Raw genomic sequence first — 19,624 nt, 5'->3', positions numbered from 1 at the left:
GTCTATTTCACATGTTCACATTTTGACATGTCCAGACTGAACTTACGACTCCTGCACTCCCTAAACATAGTCTGCCTTCTCTCTCTCCACGAATGTGCCTCCACAGTCTGTTTAGTTTCTTAAATGTAGACCTCGGGAATCATCTTCAACGCCCCATTCTCTCTCATCTTCCATATCCAATTTATCATTGTCATACTAACTTCTCTTTCTTTTTTTTTTTTTTTTTTTTTTTTTTTTTGAGGCGGAGTTTCGCTCTGTCGCCCAGGCTGGAGTGCAGTGGCCGGATCTCAGCTCACTGCAAGCTCCGCCTCCCGGGTTCACGCCATTCTCCTGCCTCAGCCTCCCGAGTAGCTGGGACTACAGGCGCCCGCCACCTCGCCCGGCTAGATTTTTGTATTTTTTAGTAGAGACGGGGTTTCACCGGGTTAGCCAGGATGGTCTTGATCTCCTGACCTCGTGATCCGCCCGTCTCGGCCTCCCAAAGTGCTGGGATTACAGGCTTGAGCCACCGACTAACTTCTCTTTCTAAATATTCTTCAAATTTGTCCACATCTCCATATGTTCATTTCTAAAACTGTGGTCAAAGTTATCATCATTTATAATGTAAGATTCTGCAATAGTCAACTATCGATCGCCCTGTATCCTTTTTCCTCTCTCGAATCTCTTCACCAAGCCAGAGCTAGAAAATAACTTTTCATGGGCAAATATGTATTAGTCTGTTCTCACACTGCTAATAAAGACATCCTCGAGACTGGGTAAATTACAAAGAAAAAGAGATTTAATGGAGTCACAGTTCCACGTGGCTGGGGAGGCCTTCACAATCATGACAGAAGGCGAATGAGGCGCCTAGTCACATGGTGGCAGGCAAGAGAGAGCATGTGTAGGGGACCTCCCCTTTATAAAACCATCAGATCTCATGAAACTTATTCACTATCAGGAGAACAGCATGGGAAAGACCCATCCCTTGTGATTCAATTATCTCCAACTGAGTCCCTCCCACGACATGAGGGAATTATTGGAGCTACAGTTCAAGATGAAATTTGGGTGGGGACACAGCCAAACCATATCAAAATCTCATATTGCTACCCTACTTTAAATACTTAAAAGGCTTCCCATTTCTCTCAGGATAAGGACCAAATTTCTTCACATAAATTATATGACTAAGTGTTGTTCACCTCTCCTCTGGGTGCGCCTGGTAGGAGGCTCACTCTTGCTTTAGATAGAGTGGCCACACAGAGTTTGCCTCTCCCTCTCCCACTCCTGCCCCACACTCTTCATTTCAGCTCAAGTGCTGAACACTTCAAGTACGCCTTTTCTTATACCTGCTGCAGGTCAGAGTACTCTTCACATAAGGAACCACTTCTTAGCAGCACCAACCAGAGTTATAATTTTACATTTATCTGTGTGAGACTTTGTTTAGTGCCTACTCTCTCATTAGTCTATAAGCTCCATGAAGGTTGAGGACTGTGCCTTTGTGTGTATGTGTGTTACTGTTTCCTTGGTTTATTCTTGTATTCCAATATGCTTTCTGACACATCTAAGGTGCTCACTAACTTTCTATTAAATAATTAATAAATATTTAATAAGGTGTTTTGTCTTCTTCTGTTAAATAAGCACTCTGGATTATTTTTAGTAAACATCCACATTTTATTCAGGCCTTGATAATTGTGAGGTATTTTTTCCTATGTGTGTGTATTTTTGTCCTTGAATGTGAGAAATAGATGACAGGCTTAGTTCTCATTCTGTTTTGTATCATTTGGAATCCCTTCCACATGGAGGGCCCATTAACTTCAAAGGAAGCTCTGCACATGGAAAAGATATACAGGAAAAAAGTGAAAAAAACGAGAGCCCTGATTTTCATCATGGTTAATGGCCTGGATCTTATAGTGGTTTAGGTGAGTAAACTCTGAGAATAAACAGCTCACTCTTAGTGAACTCTTAGAAATAACTGTACATGTGGCCAAAATAATGCATATGCAGGCATTTGAGCAAATTCTGGGAAACAATAAGAAGAGAAACAAATCTTTAGAAATAATTTTAAGAATCAAGATAGTGCGGAAGCCCAGTAAGCCACAAGGCATAAAAAACGCCCTCATTATGTGAGCATAGGCTAATGTTTTGGAAGCCAAACTCACTGAGAAGAGGTCTCTGGTGCTTTTGCAGGGCAGAATGAGTGGATGATGAGGAAGGCACCATAGACATAGTCATTGTAGATTTGGGAAGTCCAGAAAAAAGTGAGAAAGGGGCTCCTTCAGTTGTGTGATGAAGTTCTTTTGCAAAACAGTAACTTGGAGTTCTGTTTGATTTACAAAATCTTTGTTAGATGGTTATAATTTAAACTTATGCCCGTGTTATTAGGTAGAGGTTGGGATTTACAGAGGAACCAGGGAACCAGAAAGTTATTAATTTTTTGGCAGCTACATTTTAATAAGCTTGGGTTTGATATGAATATTAAATATTGGTTCCTTATTTTCAGTCAGCTTTTATTGAACACTATTAATGTTTTCAGTCAATCCAGTCAGTTCCTTCTTTAAAATAGTCAAGCTTCTTTCATCACAGTGATTTCCCATATACTACTTCAGAATGCTTTCTTTTTATGTTGTGCTCTTAGGTTATTTCACTACTAGGTTGCTTATAATCTGTTTCAGTTTTTTCCAACATGCTGTGTTCATTATACATTAAAGGGAATCTCAAGAAATTGCTTCTTTTAAACAAGCAATAATGTGATGCCAACTTACTTATTTAATAACCTGAGTATTATAGGAAAATAGGAAAAATACAGGGAAATGAAAGGAGGAAATAAATAGAACTTTATATTTTACCATCAAGTTTCAATCATAGCTAACATTTTGGTATATATTACAATTTTTTTTCTGTCCTTACAATAACAAACATAACTGAGATAATAGCATATATATAATACTAATAGGTACTAATCCAAATCTTTTATGTGTATTAGCTCATATGATCCTCGTAACAACTCTACATTAAGGTATTACTATTATTATTCCATGTTACATATGAAGAAATTGAAGCAAAGGGAGGTTGTTCCCTTTAACTGACCCAGTGTCACCCAGGCAGCAACTACTGAAACCAGAAGCCAATCCCAGTTAGTCTGACTCTAGGGTTCTGCCCACTATTAGCACACGCTGGCAAAAATATTTTTCTCACATCATGTACTCGTTATTTTTGTTTAGCTTGATTTAACATCAGAGGATTATGCCACAACCTGTTAATCAGTTTCCTGTTAGGAAAATGAGTTGCTTCTAATTGCTTGCCATTAGATGCCATACTGTAGCCAACATCCTTGCATGTGTGTGCGTTAAAGTTGGGGGCTCTGAAATCAGTTCACCAGAGAGGTTTTATTTTATTCAAGTGTTGAATCCGCTAAGCATGCTCTGCAAATTGGAGTAAAATGGCAAACAGTACGGAAACTCCTACAAGGAGGGCCTGTTAATTACAAACACGGATTTGTCGGTTAAACAGAAGTGCAATCTTATTTTCCTCGCCTATCAGGAAGGAAAATGTTCCCTCCCTCATAGGATTATTATATGGATTAAAAGAAAGAATGTGTGTGAAGCTCTTAGCATAGTGCTTGGCACTGAGTAATATTTAGTAAATGTTAGCCATTGTTACTATTCCTGAATTTCTAAAAATGGAGTCAAATTATATTCTTTGCCTATTTTAGATACTTAGGAAACTCTCATTTCCTAGAAGGTTAAAACCATGAAGTAACATCCAAATGTAAAAAAGTCACTTAGCCAATTTATTCGTATTAGGAACAAATTGATTTTGTACAGTCTTGAAAACAAAGAAAAATAATTTTCATCAAATATTTGATTATTTTGTGTCTCAATTTCACTATTCTTTAAATTCCTTTATATATACTTCATCTTATCTTCTTGTTTTCACAACTTCTTTATCCCTGTCATAGCATTAGTTCATCAGATGTGAAAATCTATTTTCTACCATATAGCTGGCCACTTAAAAGTCACACCTGGGCGTATTTGTGGTGGTCCTCACTTGTGTTTCTGGTGCCAGGGCACCTGGCACAGTGCCTGATCCATCATAAGCATTTAGGAAATACTGGATGACTGACTATTAAGTGTCTTAAGTGAGAGTGACTTTTGAACACTTTCCTGAATTGAACTTGTCCCTGAAAACTGCAGGCATGACCATCTTCCTTCCACTGTTAGAGCACACACCCTCTGTGGGCAGGAGAGTTCCCTTGATGAATGGGGGCAAGAATGGGGGAAAGACAGGCCTGGGACTACACTTCCCTGTTTATCCATCCAGATCAATGTGAGAAGTCACTTTACTCCTCCTTGGGGGGACTGAGTGAGGAAACAACAGGAGTGCCTCTCCATTCCTCAACCCTCAGCAGTATTGCTTCATCTTCTCCCACCTTTTATTCCATTGGGTTTAATCCTTATTCTGGTGACCAACCAGGACTGTGGCTATCCCTCTTTGAGGTAAGAAGTCAACATTCTATCAGTTCTGCTTCTACCTTCTTGATACCACTCCCCCAAAGCTAATCATGGCGCCTATGGGCATCCTCTTAGCACCACTAATGGACAGAAGGTTCCAAAAGGGTTCAAAGCAGTGCATTTGTAGAATCCACTTCAAGGCCAGCCTATGCACAAGGGTATGTGTTTGCTCCTTATTTCTTGTTTCGAATTATGTTCAGACATGCTGTTTCTATAGCTTATCAGAAAATTCTGCAATGATCAAATGAAATCATTAATACACATTAGTAATAAAATATCAACAAAATAAACATGGGAGTTTTGTGAACCCCCTCCTCAATGTGAATATGAATCTTCTCCTACTGTCAAATTCCTAGATACAAAAGTTCAAGGATTACATTCCCAAAGGCGTTTTTAAGAAGTTAGCTTTGCCACCGTACATTTACCATCAAGGGAGAAAGCCATCGATATGTATACTCTTGGAGAAGGACACTTGAAACATGGCTGTCTATTGCAAAATTCAGGAATTTGCAGGGCCCACAACTCCAGTTACCCACCAGGATATTTTTCAGTTACCTTCCTTCTCCATGTAGCATATTCAAAACCTCCTAATTTTTACTTTCCTTTTTCCTTTGCATTTCTCCTCCTGCCTCCTGTTACAAAATTTATAGGTCTAAGAAGCCTAGGCTTCCTGAGGAGACATTCTCCCCTCTATCTCATGAATCCAGAGCCAGCTTCAGAATGTGTGCTTAGGAAAAGAGTGAGTGGGGTGAGGGAGACCCTTAGTCTGTAAATAAGCCACACCAGTTGAGGTTAACTCTCCGCAGTTCCCTTCTTGCCCTGGCCCAGAGCACAGAATGGCACTGACAGCAGCTGATCTAACCCTTCCTTCCTAGGCCTGGCTCTAACGGTTAACACCATAACCTATAGAGTGCATTGTGGTACATACAGACCTCAGCTACCTTATAGTATAAAATTAGGAAATTTAGTTCACCTCCTGAGGCCTGCCAGGCCTGTAAATGGGAAGACTCTTTTCCCTGAAGTTAAATCTCTGTCTCAGGCATGCCTTAGAAACGAGTCTGCTAGCTGAATTCAAGGACAGGTAACCTGTATCCTGAGTATGCCTGTGCTTGCAAAGGTAGATCTTTCCTAACCAACTGGGTAACTGGACTGTCCATTGCCTTCGGGGAGCACATGCAGCTCCCCAGCATTTGGCCAGGTAGGCTCTGAGGTATGTGAACTACCTTTATAAAAGCAGCTGCTCATCTACTGAGAAAGTCTAGGTATAAGTTTTTGTAATCTACCAAGATCAAACTATCAAACGGTGCATGGATTACAACCTTTATCTAGGCTGCCGCAGTTAAAAAAAAAAAAAAGACAGCTGCATAGCTGAAAAAAACTTGCATGGTCGACCATAAGCAAGGTCAAGGTCAAACCCCCTGCTCAGAGGGTTCAAGACCTTGGCCACACTAGAACTCTTCCACATGTACTTTTGTCTTCTCATGATTTTATTCCTTGTCTCTGTATTAATTTTATGATCCAGTATGTCAGCCAGATGTTGGGGTCTGAACCTACCCGTAACGTACAGGTTTTGCCGACCTTGACAAAACTTGTTTTCTCATAGCATGGAGGAAACTAACAGAACACATATTCTCTTAGGGCAGGCTCATCACCAAGAGAAGAGGCTGGGCTGTTCCACTCTTGCTATTGCTGGTCTTGCAGTTGCTTTCAAAGTTTTCCTATTTGGCAAAAGAAGCTTGGGTGGTATTTATGGGCAATAAATTTTAAAAAACAGTTTGTCTCCAGCTGAACAAATGAGAACATGCCCTTTTAGCTCTCAAGGTCCTTTCTGGTCATGTAATTATGGGTTTGCTTGTTCTTGTTTACTCGAATACGCAAAACAGAATTTGATATTCAAATACTAAGAAGATGTAAGTGGCTATTGTAATGAACATTGATAGATTTATTTTGGCAGTTTTAAATTTGAATATAAAATTAACATTTTGTATTGTGTCTTTCTCTGTGAAGGGCCTCTACCACTAATCCTATTTGTCTTGGCATTCTTTTCAAATTTTATTTAGTCTTTAACTTCTGTCCCCACATACTTCCCTTTTATTTTCTTTTTATTAATTTCCCCTTAGTGGTCTTACTCCTGTGGTCTGACCATTTTTCTTGAATGTTTGCCTTTTCTTATCTCATTCCATTGTTTTACTTTGATTTCGTGGCTTCTCTCCCTCAATTCCTTAGTGAAAAAGTAGGAATTGTTATATCTAAAATCCTATTTTGAGCGATTGTTATCAGAAAAACAAGTCCATTTGTGGCAAATGTGCTTCCTTTATTATAAAAGGAAGGGCTGGGATTGGATTAGTGCTTCTTAACCTTTTTATGATGGCAGCTTAATTCCTGACAGCATCCAGTGCTAAACTCACTTCCATGGGTACCTGGTAAGGGATGTAGGTCATGTTTCTTCACAACATGGCAGCTGTAATCTTCTTTTTCTCTTCAAATTAGAAAGCACATTGCATTGCAAGTGATATTATGTCATAGGAATAATCTTAAATGTATTATAATTATTTTTATGTCAATTCTTTGAAAATTTTAACTGTTATTAGTAACATAATTGTCCTGTAGCTCAGTTGACTAAACCCACTGGACTAGATGATGTTTAATAAATATCCTTTTCAGGTACAACATTAAATGCTTCTAGAAATAGTGGTGCATCTTTGAGGAATGAGTCTAATAGTGCCAGTAAGATCAGGCAATTTATTTAGCATCACGTCAGCTTAAACTCTGAAAACTCCTTGTCTTCATTTACACGGTATCTGTTCTTTTTTTTTCTAACTTCATTGGACTCTTATTCCTTTTATCTTCTCATTTTCTACCTCTCCACTGGCAGCTCCTGACCTTATTTCTCTGCTTGACCTAGATTGAATGGTTGATCACCTGAATTACTTTCTTACCTAAAACCTTCAACATCGTTACACTTCTATACTTAGGTCACTTGGATTCAGAAACTCAGAACCCTGGATCAATAACCATTTATCATCTTATCTTCTACATCAGGTGTGCAAAGTGCTGCTGGAAAAGAGAACACAACTACACTGATCGTGTCCCTGCAAGTTTGTTCTTCATTCTCAGCTTTCAGCCATTTAAGAAAATGAATTCTAGTTGTACCCACTCTGATTCAACTACTGGTTGCCCCAATGTCACTACCTTCGAGCCTTCCTTCCAACTTTGTACTCTCACTCTCCCAGATAATTTTGTCTGCTTTGTCAACAGAAATGGAAAGATCAAATATAACCTTCCTAAGCCTCCTATTCTGCTCCTCATGAAGGACTTATGTCCACCCTTACTCTCTGAACCTCCCCTGGCCTCACAAGATGAGGCAACTTTATTCCTATTCAAGGCTAGACCCTTCTCTTTGCTGTGCATCTTATCCACTCCTATCTTTGACCTTGTATCCTCTTTATTGTATCACAAACCTCGTACTCTCTACTAATTATTATTATTATTATTATTATTATTTTTGAGACAGAGTCTCGCTCTGTTGCCCAGGTTGGAGCGCAGTGTTGTGATCTCGGCTCACTGCAACCTCTGCCTCCTGTGTTTGAGTGATTCGCCTGCCTCAGCCTTCCGAGTAGCTTGGGACTACAGGTACCCACCACCATGCTGGGCTAATTTTTTGTAGAGACGGGGTTTCACCATGTTATCCAGGATGGTCTCGATCTCCTGACCTCGTGATATGCCCACCTCAGCCTCCCAAAGGGCTGGGATTACAGGTGTGAGCACCGTGCTCAGCCCTCTCTACTAATTATTAATCAAAAAACATGCTCAATTGTTGCCCATACTAAAGAAAGAAAGAAAGGAGAGAGAGAAAGAAAGAAACTTAAAACCAAACAGCTATCACCACCATCACCTTCTTTGGCCCTATGACCTATTCTGGTTTTAACCGTCTTCCACCTTCCTCTGGGAAGAGCTCTCCCCAGTCACTGTCTCCAGATTTTGTTTCCCATTCACATTTCAACCCAATGAACTCTGACTCTGACTCCTTGTCCACCACCACACTGGCATAGCTAAAGACACTGTGATGTCTGCATTGTACTGTCATATCCCTTTCTGTGCTGAATTTGACACTTCCAACCTCACACTCCTTGAAATTCACCTTGCCTTTGGCTTCCATGACCTTATTGCTTTTGTTTCTCTGACATTCCTTTTCAGACGCTTGTGACTACCTCTGAAATGTTGGTATTTCCCCCGGGACTCCATCTTGAACCACTGCTATTTTGCTTGGAGTTTTACTGCTACCAGTGTATGTGCTGAGGACTTGCAAGTCTATACCTCCAGTCCTAACCTTTTCCTTTTGCTTCAGAGGTCAGATCACACTCTATGTGTGTTTCCTACAGCTATCTCAAAGACAGCATGGCCTTTGCTGAATTCATCAACTCCCTCACTTTCCCAAACTGGGTCTTCTTCCTCTATTCCTTCTGAACTTTAGAATGGTTGGTTTTAAAAGTTAGTAGCTGTGATAGTTTTAGAATCATTCTGAAACAGCATACAGTTCAATAAAAATATAATGGAAGCTACATATGTAATTAAAAAATTTCTGGTAGCCACATTAAAAAGCAAAAAGAAACAGATGAAATTAATTTTTACAATGAATTTTATTTAGCCCAATATATGTTAAATACATTTCAACATATAATAATTGTTTTAAATTAATGATATATTTTATGTTATTTCTTCTATTAAGTTTTCAAAATTCAGTGTTTATTTGAACACTTATGGCACATCTTTTTTTTTTTTTTTTTTAAATTTATTTATTATTATTAAACTTCAAGTTGTAGGGTACATGTGCACAACATGCAGGTTTGCTACATATGTATACTTGTGCCATGTTGGTGTGCTGCACCCATCAACTCGTCATTTACATAAGGTATAACTCCCAATGCAATCCCTCCCCCCTCCCCCCTCCCCCAATAGGCCCCGGTGTGTGATGTTCCCCTTCCCGAGTCCAAGTGATCTCATTGTTCAGTTCCCGCCTATGAGTGAGAACATGCGGTGTTTGGTTTTCTGTTCTTGTGATAGTTTGCTGAGAATGATGGTTTCCAGCTGCATCCATGTCCCTACAAAGGACACAAACTCATCCTTTTTTATGGCTGCATAGTATTCCATGGTGTATATGTGCCACATTTTCTTAATCCAATCTGTCACTGATGGACATTTGGGTTGATTCCAAGTCTTTGCTATTGTGAATAGTGCCGCAATAAACATACGTGTGCATGTGTCTTTATAGCAGCATAATTTATAATCCTTTGGGTATATACCTAGTAATGGGATGGCTGGGTCATATGGTACATCTAGTTCTAGATCCTTGAGGAATCGCCATACTGTTTTCCATAATGGTTGAACTAGTTTACAATCCCACCAACAGTGTAAAAGTGTTCCTATTTCTCCACATCCTCTCCAGCACCTGTTGTTTCCTGACTTTTGAATGATCGCCATTCTAACTGGTGTGAGATGGTATCTCATTGTGGTTTTGATTTGCATTTCTCTGATTGCGAGTGATGATGAGCATTTTTTCATGTGTCTGTTGGCTGTATGAATGTCTTCTTTTGAGAAATGTCTGTTCATATCCTTTGCCCACTTTTTGATGGAGTTGTTTGTTTTTTTCTTGTAAATTTGTTTGAGTTCTTTGTAGGTTCTGGATATTAGCCCTTTGTCAGATGAGTAGATTGCAAAAATTTTCTCCCATTCTGTAGGTTGCCTGTTCACTCTGATGGTAGTTTCTTTTGCTGTGCAGAAGCTCTTTAGTTTAATGAGATCCCATTTGTCAATTTTGGCTTTTGCTGCCGTTGCTTTTGCTTTTGGTGTTTTAGACATGAAGTCTTTGCCCATGCCTATGTCCTGAATGGTACTACCTAGGTTTTCCTCTAGGATTTTTATGGTATTAGGTCTAACATTTAAGTCTCTAATCCATCTTGAATTAATTTTCGTATAAGGAGTAAGGAAAGGATCCAGTTTCAGCTTTCTACTTATGGCTAGCCAATTTTCCCAGCACCATTTATTAAATAGGGAATCCTTTCCCCATTTCTTGTTTCTCTCAGGTTTGTCAAAGATCAGATGGCTGTAGATGTGTGGTATTATTTCTGAGGACTCTGTTCTGTTCCATTGGTCTATATCTCTGTTTTGGTACCAGTACCATGCTGTTTTGGTTACTGTAGCCTTGTAGTATAGTTTGAAGTCAGGTAGCATGATGCCTCCAGCTTTGTTCTTTTGACTTAGGATTGTCTTGGAGATGCGGGCTCTTTTTTGGTTCCATATGAACTTTAAAGCAGTTTTTTCCAATTCTGTGAAGAAGCTCATTGGTAGCTTGATGGGAATGGCATTGAATCTATAAATTACCTTGGGCAGTATGGCCATTTTCACGATATTGATTCTTCCTATCCATGAGCATGGTATGTTCTTCCATTTGTTTGTGTCCTCTTTGATTTCACTGAGCAGTGATTTGTAGTTCTCCTTGAAGAGGTCCTTTACATCCCTTGTAAGTTGGATTCCTAGGTATTTTATTCTCTTTGAAGCAATTGTGAATGGAAGTTCACTCCTGATTTGGCTCTCTGTTTGACTGTCACTGGTGTATAAGAATGCTTGTGATTTTTGCACATTAATTTTGTATCCTGAGACTTTGCTGAAGTTGCTGATCAGCTTAAGGAGATTTTGGGCTGAAACAATGGGGTTTTCTAAATATACAATCATGTCGTCTGCAAACAGGGACAATTTGACTTCTTCTTTTCCTAACTGAATCCCCTTGATTTCTTTCTCTTGCCTGATTGCCCTAGCCAGAACTTCCAACACTATGTTGAATAGGAGTGGTGAGAGAGGGCATCCCTGTCTTGTGCCAGTTTTCAAAGGGAATTTTTCCAGTTTTTGCCCATTCAGTATGATATTGGCTGTGGGTTTGTCATAAATAGCTCTTATGATTTTGAGGTACGTTCCATCAATACCGAATTTATTGAGCGTTTTTAGCATGAAGGGCTGTTGAATTTTGTCAAAAGCCTTTTCTGCATCTATTGAGATAATGATGTGGTTCTTGTCTTTGGTTCTGTTTATATGCTGGATTATGTTTATTGATTTGCGAATGTTGAACCAGCCTTGCATCCCAGGGATGAAGCCCACTTGATCATGGTGGATAAGCTTTTTGATGTGCTGCTGAATCCGGTTTGCCAGTATTTTATTGAGGATTTTTGCATCGATGTTCATCAGGGATATTGGTCTAAAATTCTCTTTTTTTGTTGTGTCTCTGCCAGGCTTTGGTATCAGGATGATGTTGGCCTCATAAAATGAGTTAGGGAGGATTCCCTCTTTTTCTATTGATTGGAATAGTTTCAGAAGGAATGGTACCAGCTCCTCCTTGTACCTCTGGTAGAATTCAGCTGTGAATCCATCTGGTCCTGGACTTTTTTTGGTTGGTAGGCTATTAATTATTGCCTCAATTTCAGAGCCTACTATTGGTCTATTCAGGGATTCAACTTCTTCCTGGTTTAGTCTTGGAAGAGTGTAAGTGTCCAGGAAATTATCCATTTCTTCTAGATTTTCCAGTTTATTTGCGTAGAGGTGTTTATAGTATTCTCTGATGGTAGTTTGTATTTCTGTGGGGTCGGTGGTGATATCCCCTTTATCATTTTTAATTGCGTCGATTTGATTCTTCTCTCTTTTCTTCTTTATTAGTCTTGCTAGTGGTCTGTCAATTTTGTTGATCTTTTCAAAAAACCAACTCCTGGATTCATTGATTTTTTGGAGGGTTTTTTGTGTCTCTATCTCCTTCAGTTCTGCTCTGATCTTAGTTATTTCTTGCCTTCTGCTAGCTTTCGAATGTGTTTGCTCTTGCTTCTCTAGTTCTTTTAATTGCGATGTTAGAGTGTCAATTTTAGATCTTTCCTGCTTTCTCTTGTGGGCATTTAGTGCTATAAATTTCCCTCTACATACTGCTTTAAATGTGTCCCAGAGATTCTGGTATGTTGTATCTTTGTTCTCATTGATTTCAAAGAACATCTTTATTTCTGCCTTCATTTCGTTATGTACCCAGTAGTCATTCAGGAGCAGGTTGTTCAGTTTCCATGTAGTTGAGCGGTTTTGATTGAGTTTCTTAGTCCTGAGTTCTAATTTGATTGCACTGTGGTCTGAGAGACAGTTTGTTATAATTTCTGTTCTTGTACATTTGCTGAGGAGTGCTTTACTTCCAATTACGTGGTCAATTTTGGAGTAAGTACGATGTGGTGCTGAGAAGAATGTATATTCTGTTGATTTGGGGTGGAGAGTTCTATAGATGTCTATTAGGTCTGCTTGCTGCAGAGATGAGTTCAATTCCTGGATATCCTTGTTAACTTTCTGTCTCGTTGATCTGTCTAATGTTGACAGTGGAGTGTTGAAGTCTCCCATTATTATTGTATGGGAGTCTAAGTCTCTTTGTAAGTCTCTAAGGACTTGCTTTATGAATCTGGGTGCTCCTGTATTGGGTGCATATATATTTAGGATAGTTAGCTCTTCCTGTTGAATTGATCCCTTTACCATTATGTAATGGCCTTCTTTGTCTGTTTTGATCTTTGATGGTTTAAAGTCTGTTTTATCAGAGACTAGTATTGCAACCCCCGCTTTTTTTTGTTCTCCATTTGCTTGGTAAATCTTCCTCCATCCCTTTATTTTGAGCCTATGTATGTCTCTGCGTGTGAGATGGGTCTCCTGAATACAGCAGACTGATGGGTCTTGACTCTTTATCCAGTTTGCCAGTCTGTGTCTTTTCATTGGAGCATTTAGTCCATTTACATTTAAGGTGAATATTGTTATGTGTGAACTTGATCCTGCCATTATGATATTAACTGGTTATTTTGCTCGTTAGTTGATGCAGTTTCTTCCTAGCCTTGATGGTCTTTACATTTTGGCATGTTTTTGCAATGGCTGGTACCGGTTGTTCCTTTCCATGTTTAGTGCTTCCTTCAGGGTCTCTTGTAAGGCAGGCCTAGTGGTGACAAAATCTCTAAGCATTTGCTTATCTGTAAAGGATTTTATTTCTCCTTCACTTATGAAACTTAGTTTGGCTGGATATAAAATTCTGGGTTGAAAATTCTTTTCTTTAAGAATGTTGAATATTGGCCCCCACTCTCTTCTGGCTTGAAGAGTTTCTGCCGAGAGATCTGCTGTTAGTCTGATGGGCTTCCCTTTGTGGGTAACCCGACCTTTCTCTCTGGCTGCCCTTAAGATTTTTTCCTTCATTTCAACTTTGGTGAATCTGGCAATTATGTGTCTTGGAGTTGCTCTTCTCGAGGAGTATCTTTGTGGCGTTCTCTGTATTTCCTGGATTTGAATGTTGGCCTGCCCTACTAGGTTGGGGAAGTTCTCCTGGATGATATCCTGAAGAGTGTTTTCCAACTTGGTTCCATTTTCCCCCTCACTTTCAGGCACCCCAATCAGACGTAGATTTGGTCTTTTTACATAATCCCATACTTCTTGCAGGCTTTGTTCATTTCTTTTTCTTCTTTTTTCTTTTGGTTTCTCTTCTCGCTTCATTTCATTCATTTGATCCTCCATCGCTGACATTCTTTCTTCCAGTTGATCGAGTCGGTTACTGAAGCTTGTGCATTTGTCACGTATTTCTCGTGCCATGGTTTTCGTCTCTTTCATTTCGTTTGTGAGCTTCTCTGCATTAATTACTCTAGCCATCAATTCTTCCACTTTTTTTTCAAGGTTTTTAGTTTCTTTGCGCTGGGTACGTAATTCCTCCTTTAGCTCTGAGAAATTTGATGGACTGAAGCCTTCTTCTCTCATGTCGTCAAAGTCATTCTCCGTCCAGCTTTGATCCGTTGCTGGCGATGAGCTGCGCTCCTTTGCCGGGGGAGATGTGCTCTTATTTTTTGAATTTCCAGCTTTTCTGCCCTGCTTTTTCCCCATCTTTGTGGTTTTATCTGCCTCTGGTCTTTGATGATGGTGATGTACTGATGGGGTTTTGGTGTAGGTGTCCTTCCTGTTTGATAGCTTTCCTTCTAACAGTCAGGATCCTCAGCTGTAGGTTGTAGCTGTAGGAGATTGCTTGAGGTCCACTCCAGACCCTGTTTGCCTGGGTATCAGCAGCAGAGGCTGCAGAAGATAGAATATTTCTGAACAGCGAGTGTACCTGTCTGATTCTTGCTTTGGAAGCTTCCTCTCAGGGGTGTACTCCACCCTGTGAGGTGTGGGGTGTCAGACTGCCCCTAGTGGGGGATGTCTCCCAGTTAGGCTACTCAGGGGTCAGGAACCCACTTGAGCAGGGAGTCTGTCCCTTCTCAGATCTCAACCTCCGTGTTGGGAGATCCACTGCTCTCTTCAAAGCTGTCAGACAGAGTCGTTTGCGTCTGCAGAGCTGCTGCGTTTGTTATTGTTTACTGTGCCCTGTCCCCAGAGGTGGAGTCTACAGAGACGGGCAGGTTTCCTTGAGCTGCTGTGAGCTCCACCCAGTTCGAGCTTCCCAGCAGCTTTGTTTACCTACTTAAGCCTCAGCAATGGCGGGCGCCCCTCCCCCAGCCTCGCTGCTGCCTTGCCGGTAGATCACAGACTGCTGTGCTAGCAATGAGGGAGGCTCCGTGGGTGTGGGACACTCCCGGCCAGGTGTGGGATATGATCTCCTGGTGTGCCTGTTTGCTTAAAGCGCAGTTTTGGGGTGGGAGTTACCTGATTTTCCAGGTGTTGTGTGTCTCAGTTCCCCTGGCTAGGAAAAGGGATTCCCTTCCCCCTTGCGCTTTCCAGGTGAGGCAATGCCTCGCCCTGCTTCAGCTCTCGCTGGTCGGGCTGCAGCAGCTGACCAGCACCGATCATCTGGCACTCCCCAGTGAGATGAACCCAGTACCTCAGTTGAAAATGCAGAAATCACTGGTCTTCTGTGTCGCTCGCGCTGGGAGTTGGAGACTGGAGCTGTTCCTATTCGGCCATCTTGCTCCGCCCCTGCCTTATGGCACATCTTAATGGCAACTAGTCAATAGGGCTCAACCACCATATGTGGTTAGTGGCTAGTGGCTGCACTATTACCTAGTTCTGTTCTTTCCCCTCACTAATCCCACTCTCATTCACTCATAAATCCTGTTGATTTTACCTCCTAGATATTTCTTCAGTAGGTTCATTTCCTTTTAACTTTATACATCATGACTTTAATTCATATCCTGGCCATATTTCACTTGAATTATTGCAATGGCTTTTATAACCTAGTTTCTCTGTTCCAGGGAGCATGCAAGATCCATTGAAATGCACGGTGCTATAATAAGATATCTACTGATATATATTTTTAACTAGAAAATAAGAAAACAGCTCAGATTCATATTTAATATTTATTTATTATACATACTGATGCCAGTACCCTTGCTCTGCATCTCTGATAAAATGAAGTAACTAGTATATTTTCATTGAGTGGTATAATTAGCATGCGACTTATAAGCCCTGGTAGGGTGGGTAATGATCTTAGTGTGAAATAATTTAACCAGCTCCTTCTTACTGAAAACTATTAAATAGATGTGACCATTTACTCTAAGGAAAATAAAGTTTTGATTGTATGTGTGCATGCATGAGCTTCAAGCTTCATTGTGAATAAGAATCACCTTGGCAACATATTAAAATATAGATTCTTGGGTTTCATATATATACATTCTGATTCACTTGGAATGGTAGGTGGCCTAGGAATCTATATTTTTATAAAGCATTTGAATGATTGTAATATAACTGGTAGAAACCATACTGTATTAGTCTGTTTTCATGCTGGTGATGAAGACATACCCAAGACTGGGAAGAAAAAGAGGTTTAATGGACTTACAGTTCCACGTGGCTGGGGAGGCCTTACAATCATGGTGGAAGGGAAAGAGGAGCAAGTCACATCTTACATGCATGGCAGCAGACAAAAAGAGAGCTTGTGCAGGGAAACTCCCGCTTTTAAAAACATCAGATCTTGTGAGACTCATTTACTATCACGAGAACAGTGCAGGAAAGAGTCGCCCCCATAATTCAGTAACCTCCCACCAGTTTCCTCCCATGACACATGGGAATTGTGGGAGTTAAAAGTCAAGATGAGATTTGGGTGGGGACATAGCTAAACTATATCACATACTTTGAGTATTAGTCTGTTCTTTGTTTAGTAGAGAGTTAAAAAGCCATAGAGAAAAGTGCATTAGCCCCGACCGGAGAGGGATGTTATATGGGGGTTATAAAACCAACAGCACACTGAAATGGAAATTGGGCACAAAGGCAATGCTGAAACCGGGAATCAAGGGTGACAGGGGCTAGAAATGTGGAGAGAGGCTTGGAAGACAATGTTGAGAACCTTGGTCTATTCCATAATTTTCTCTGGGATTGGCCTACCTTCTTCAACTAGAAAAGTTAATAGCAATATAATAATGAAATCTGATTATTAGGGTATTTTCATCTTCCTTTAGTAACTGACATTCATTAGTTTTTCAATGAGTAATTTTTAAATATTTCAGGATGTGAACATGTTGGCATCCTGAAATTTAAGTGTAGGACAGTTTTTGTGTAGGACACAGAAATTTAAGTGTAGGACAGTTTTTGACTTTAGAACAATATCATCCAATTGCATTTAGCGTTTCATTTCTAGTTCTATGACAACAAAATTATCTTGTATAGAGGACATGGTAAGTGATGCCATCTGGATAACAGAATTTAACTTCACAATAATTCTGAGGGGAATAAAACCTCACATTTTTCCTTAAATCATATAAATACTTATCTATAAATAATTTCTGTTAAATCTATAATCCAAGTTGTTAATGTTTTAGAACTTAAAACCTGTTTAAAAAAATTTATGAAAATGCTACATGTTTTATAATATGGTAGAGAACAACCAGAAGATTTAAACTTCATAGATTTGAAATTTTACAATATGCTGTTCAAATTGTAAATTAAGACTATTAAAAACACCAAACTTTTCATTTTAGTTTATTATTTCATCTTTCTCCCTCAATCAATCTTATTTAGGGCCAACAAGGGGCTAATTGCTTGAATTGAGTTTCTTCTTTTCATCATTTGCTGCCAGGTCTCTGGTGGAAATCCTAATGAGCTGCAAACCAGGCAAACAAATGGGCCAGTAGGCTGGAAGTGGGGAAGGGACAGTGGATATGGAGAGTCTATTGTTCATCCAATCAACTAAATATGTTTTAATTGTAGCAACAATGCCATAAGCAGACCTGACACAGTCTATTAGTTTGCCTCACTTCATTCTTGTTTCAGTCACTCCACTTCCACCATCGATGAGTCTGAGATTTTTATTTCATTCATTGACAGGAGAGACTTCCCTTCACTCATCTGCACTTTCGGAAGATAAATTCTCTTGAATAACTCAATAGAAGTTGAGTTTGGAGGGAAAATACTATTTTTATTGCAATTAATATCTTGTTTTTAACTTCTCTTATTCCAAGGCATCTAATCTCCATTGGCTTTTGTTAAACTAAACACCTCTGCTGATTTCTGCTTTTTCGTAGGTGATTCGCAAGGGGTGGCTCACCATCAGCAACATTGGCATCATGAAAGGGGGCTCGAAGGGATACTGGTTCGTCCTTACTGCGGAAAGCTTGTCCTGGTATAAAGATGATGAGGTAAGTCACAGAGAGTAACAAAGTTTTCTTGTTAAAGTGTTTCTCATTTTAAATTAATTGATATTATTGTACTATGCAATTTTGAGACAGCAGTGGTTCTCTTTCCATGAGATTAAGCTTGGAATGTTTGTTTTCAAAAGCACTATTGTTTTCTTATAGATTTAAACTTTTACAATATTCGACCAAATTTCTTTTTCTTTTTTGTTTATTTCTTTGCTGTAATCATATGTTTGCTTACCTGAAGAAATGGAGGTAGATGTCAAAGTTGAAAACCTCCTTCTTTATAATCATGTCAATGTACTGGTACAGTGAAAACTTTCATTAAAGAAAGTGTTGAAAGACCCAGGGTAATAGAACATTTTAAGAGTGAAATTAATAATATTGATGCAGAGTTAATAAAGCATTTTGGAATTGTTCCTGTGGCATCTGTCTCAAATGAAAGGCTTTTGAGAATGTCCACATCACTAGTCTTCAAGTGAGTCTCAGATCATTGTTTATACACATTTTTTTCTTTGAGAATTTGATATCTATGTAAAAGCATGAATTATGGTAATTATAGTGTTCTGGTTCATGTTAGATGTTAATAATTTTGGTCCTGTGACTTACTGCTCATTTAAATTTGATAGCTATAAAAGTGCAAACAAAAAACTCATATTTGTCTTACAGAGCCATTTAAGTGCTAGAAATTGATACCATTAAATGTGAGGGAGCACAGATAGACATTAAACTATGTCTTGAAAGTTTTAATAGCCCTGGTCTGACCTGATCATTTTTTGGTACTTATAATGCGGCATGCAAACGTTCGTTAAGGATACTCATGATAGCAAAACAATGTACAGGTGAGATTCTCAATTACATGTGGCCATGAAGGGCATGTGTTTCAAAGTTAAAGGTTTTTCCTATCTTGGCCTGACATCTTTTGAAAGCATTACAGGGTGCCTTTGTCATTCCTTGGAGGAAAAGTTTCATGTCTTATATAGTACATTTCATTTCTCAAGAGCTCTGTGTGTAATAGTGTGTTGAAAAATATTGGATGATTGGTTGATTGCCCCTAAACTTTCTGCAATAAGGGAAATGAAATCCTGTAGAAATGTCCAAACAAAATACCATTTAAGAGCTTGTATTTAAATTTTTATGTCATTGACCAAAGTCAAAAGTAGATTTGGTCATTGTGATAGTATGAGGGTTAGCAATGGTTTCTTTCCTGTGCTGGCTGCTTAACTATCTCTGTCATTCTGTGGGAAGCTCTAGTTTTAACATAGCTTGAGGAGCTCAGAGACAATCCCCTAGATGTAAAAATCACTAAATAGATGATCTTCTTTGCTGTTCAGTTGTAATAAGGTACCTTCTATTAGATATATTTTCACTCCAAGGATTTAGATGATAATTTATGTGCATTTAAATACATGTAAACCTTGGGACCTTTCTCAGTTATGCAAGGCCACAGAAAATATTTTACTAAGGAATCATAATAATGATGGCTAGTGTTTTATATGTATTAATTAACTCATTTAACCATATTCAGCCTTAACTACTACT

The 19,624-nt window shown here is 39.3% G+C and overlaps 1 protein-coding gene across 7 annotated transcripts in view; it reads left to right on the top strand.

The window, feature by feature from the left end:
* The window catches only part of DNM3 (dynamin 3), a 568,793-nt gene that overhangs the window by 270,429 nt on the left and 278,740 nt on the right, over window positions 1-19,624 (top strand). For all 7 annotated transcript variants that reach the window (XR_012091293.1, XM_007989500.3, XM_007989506.3 and 4 more), the window contains one exon: window positions 17,972-18,085. Coding sequence is in view for 6 of the 7 variants with exons in the window: in XM_007989500.3 (XP_007987691.2) it covers window positions 17,972-18,085 (114 nt within the window). In the remaining variant the exon portion in view is untranslated. The remainder of the gene's footprint in view (window positions 1-17,971; window positions 18,086-19,624) is intronic.

This window comes from Chlorocebus sabaeus, chromosome 25 (assembly GCF_047675955.1).
Source record: "Chlorocebus sabaeus isolate Y175 chromosome 25, mChlSab1.0.hap1, whole genome shotgun sequence".
In the NCBI taxonomy this organism is placed as follows: domain Eukaryota; kingdom Metazoa; phylum Chordata; class Mammalia; order Primates; family Cercopithecidae; genus Chlorocebus; species Chlorocebus sabaeus.
The sequence above is the reverse complement of the archived record's forward strand: the minus strand, read 5'-3'. Positions and strand labels throughout refer to the sequence as shown.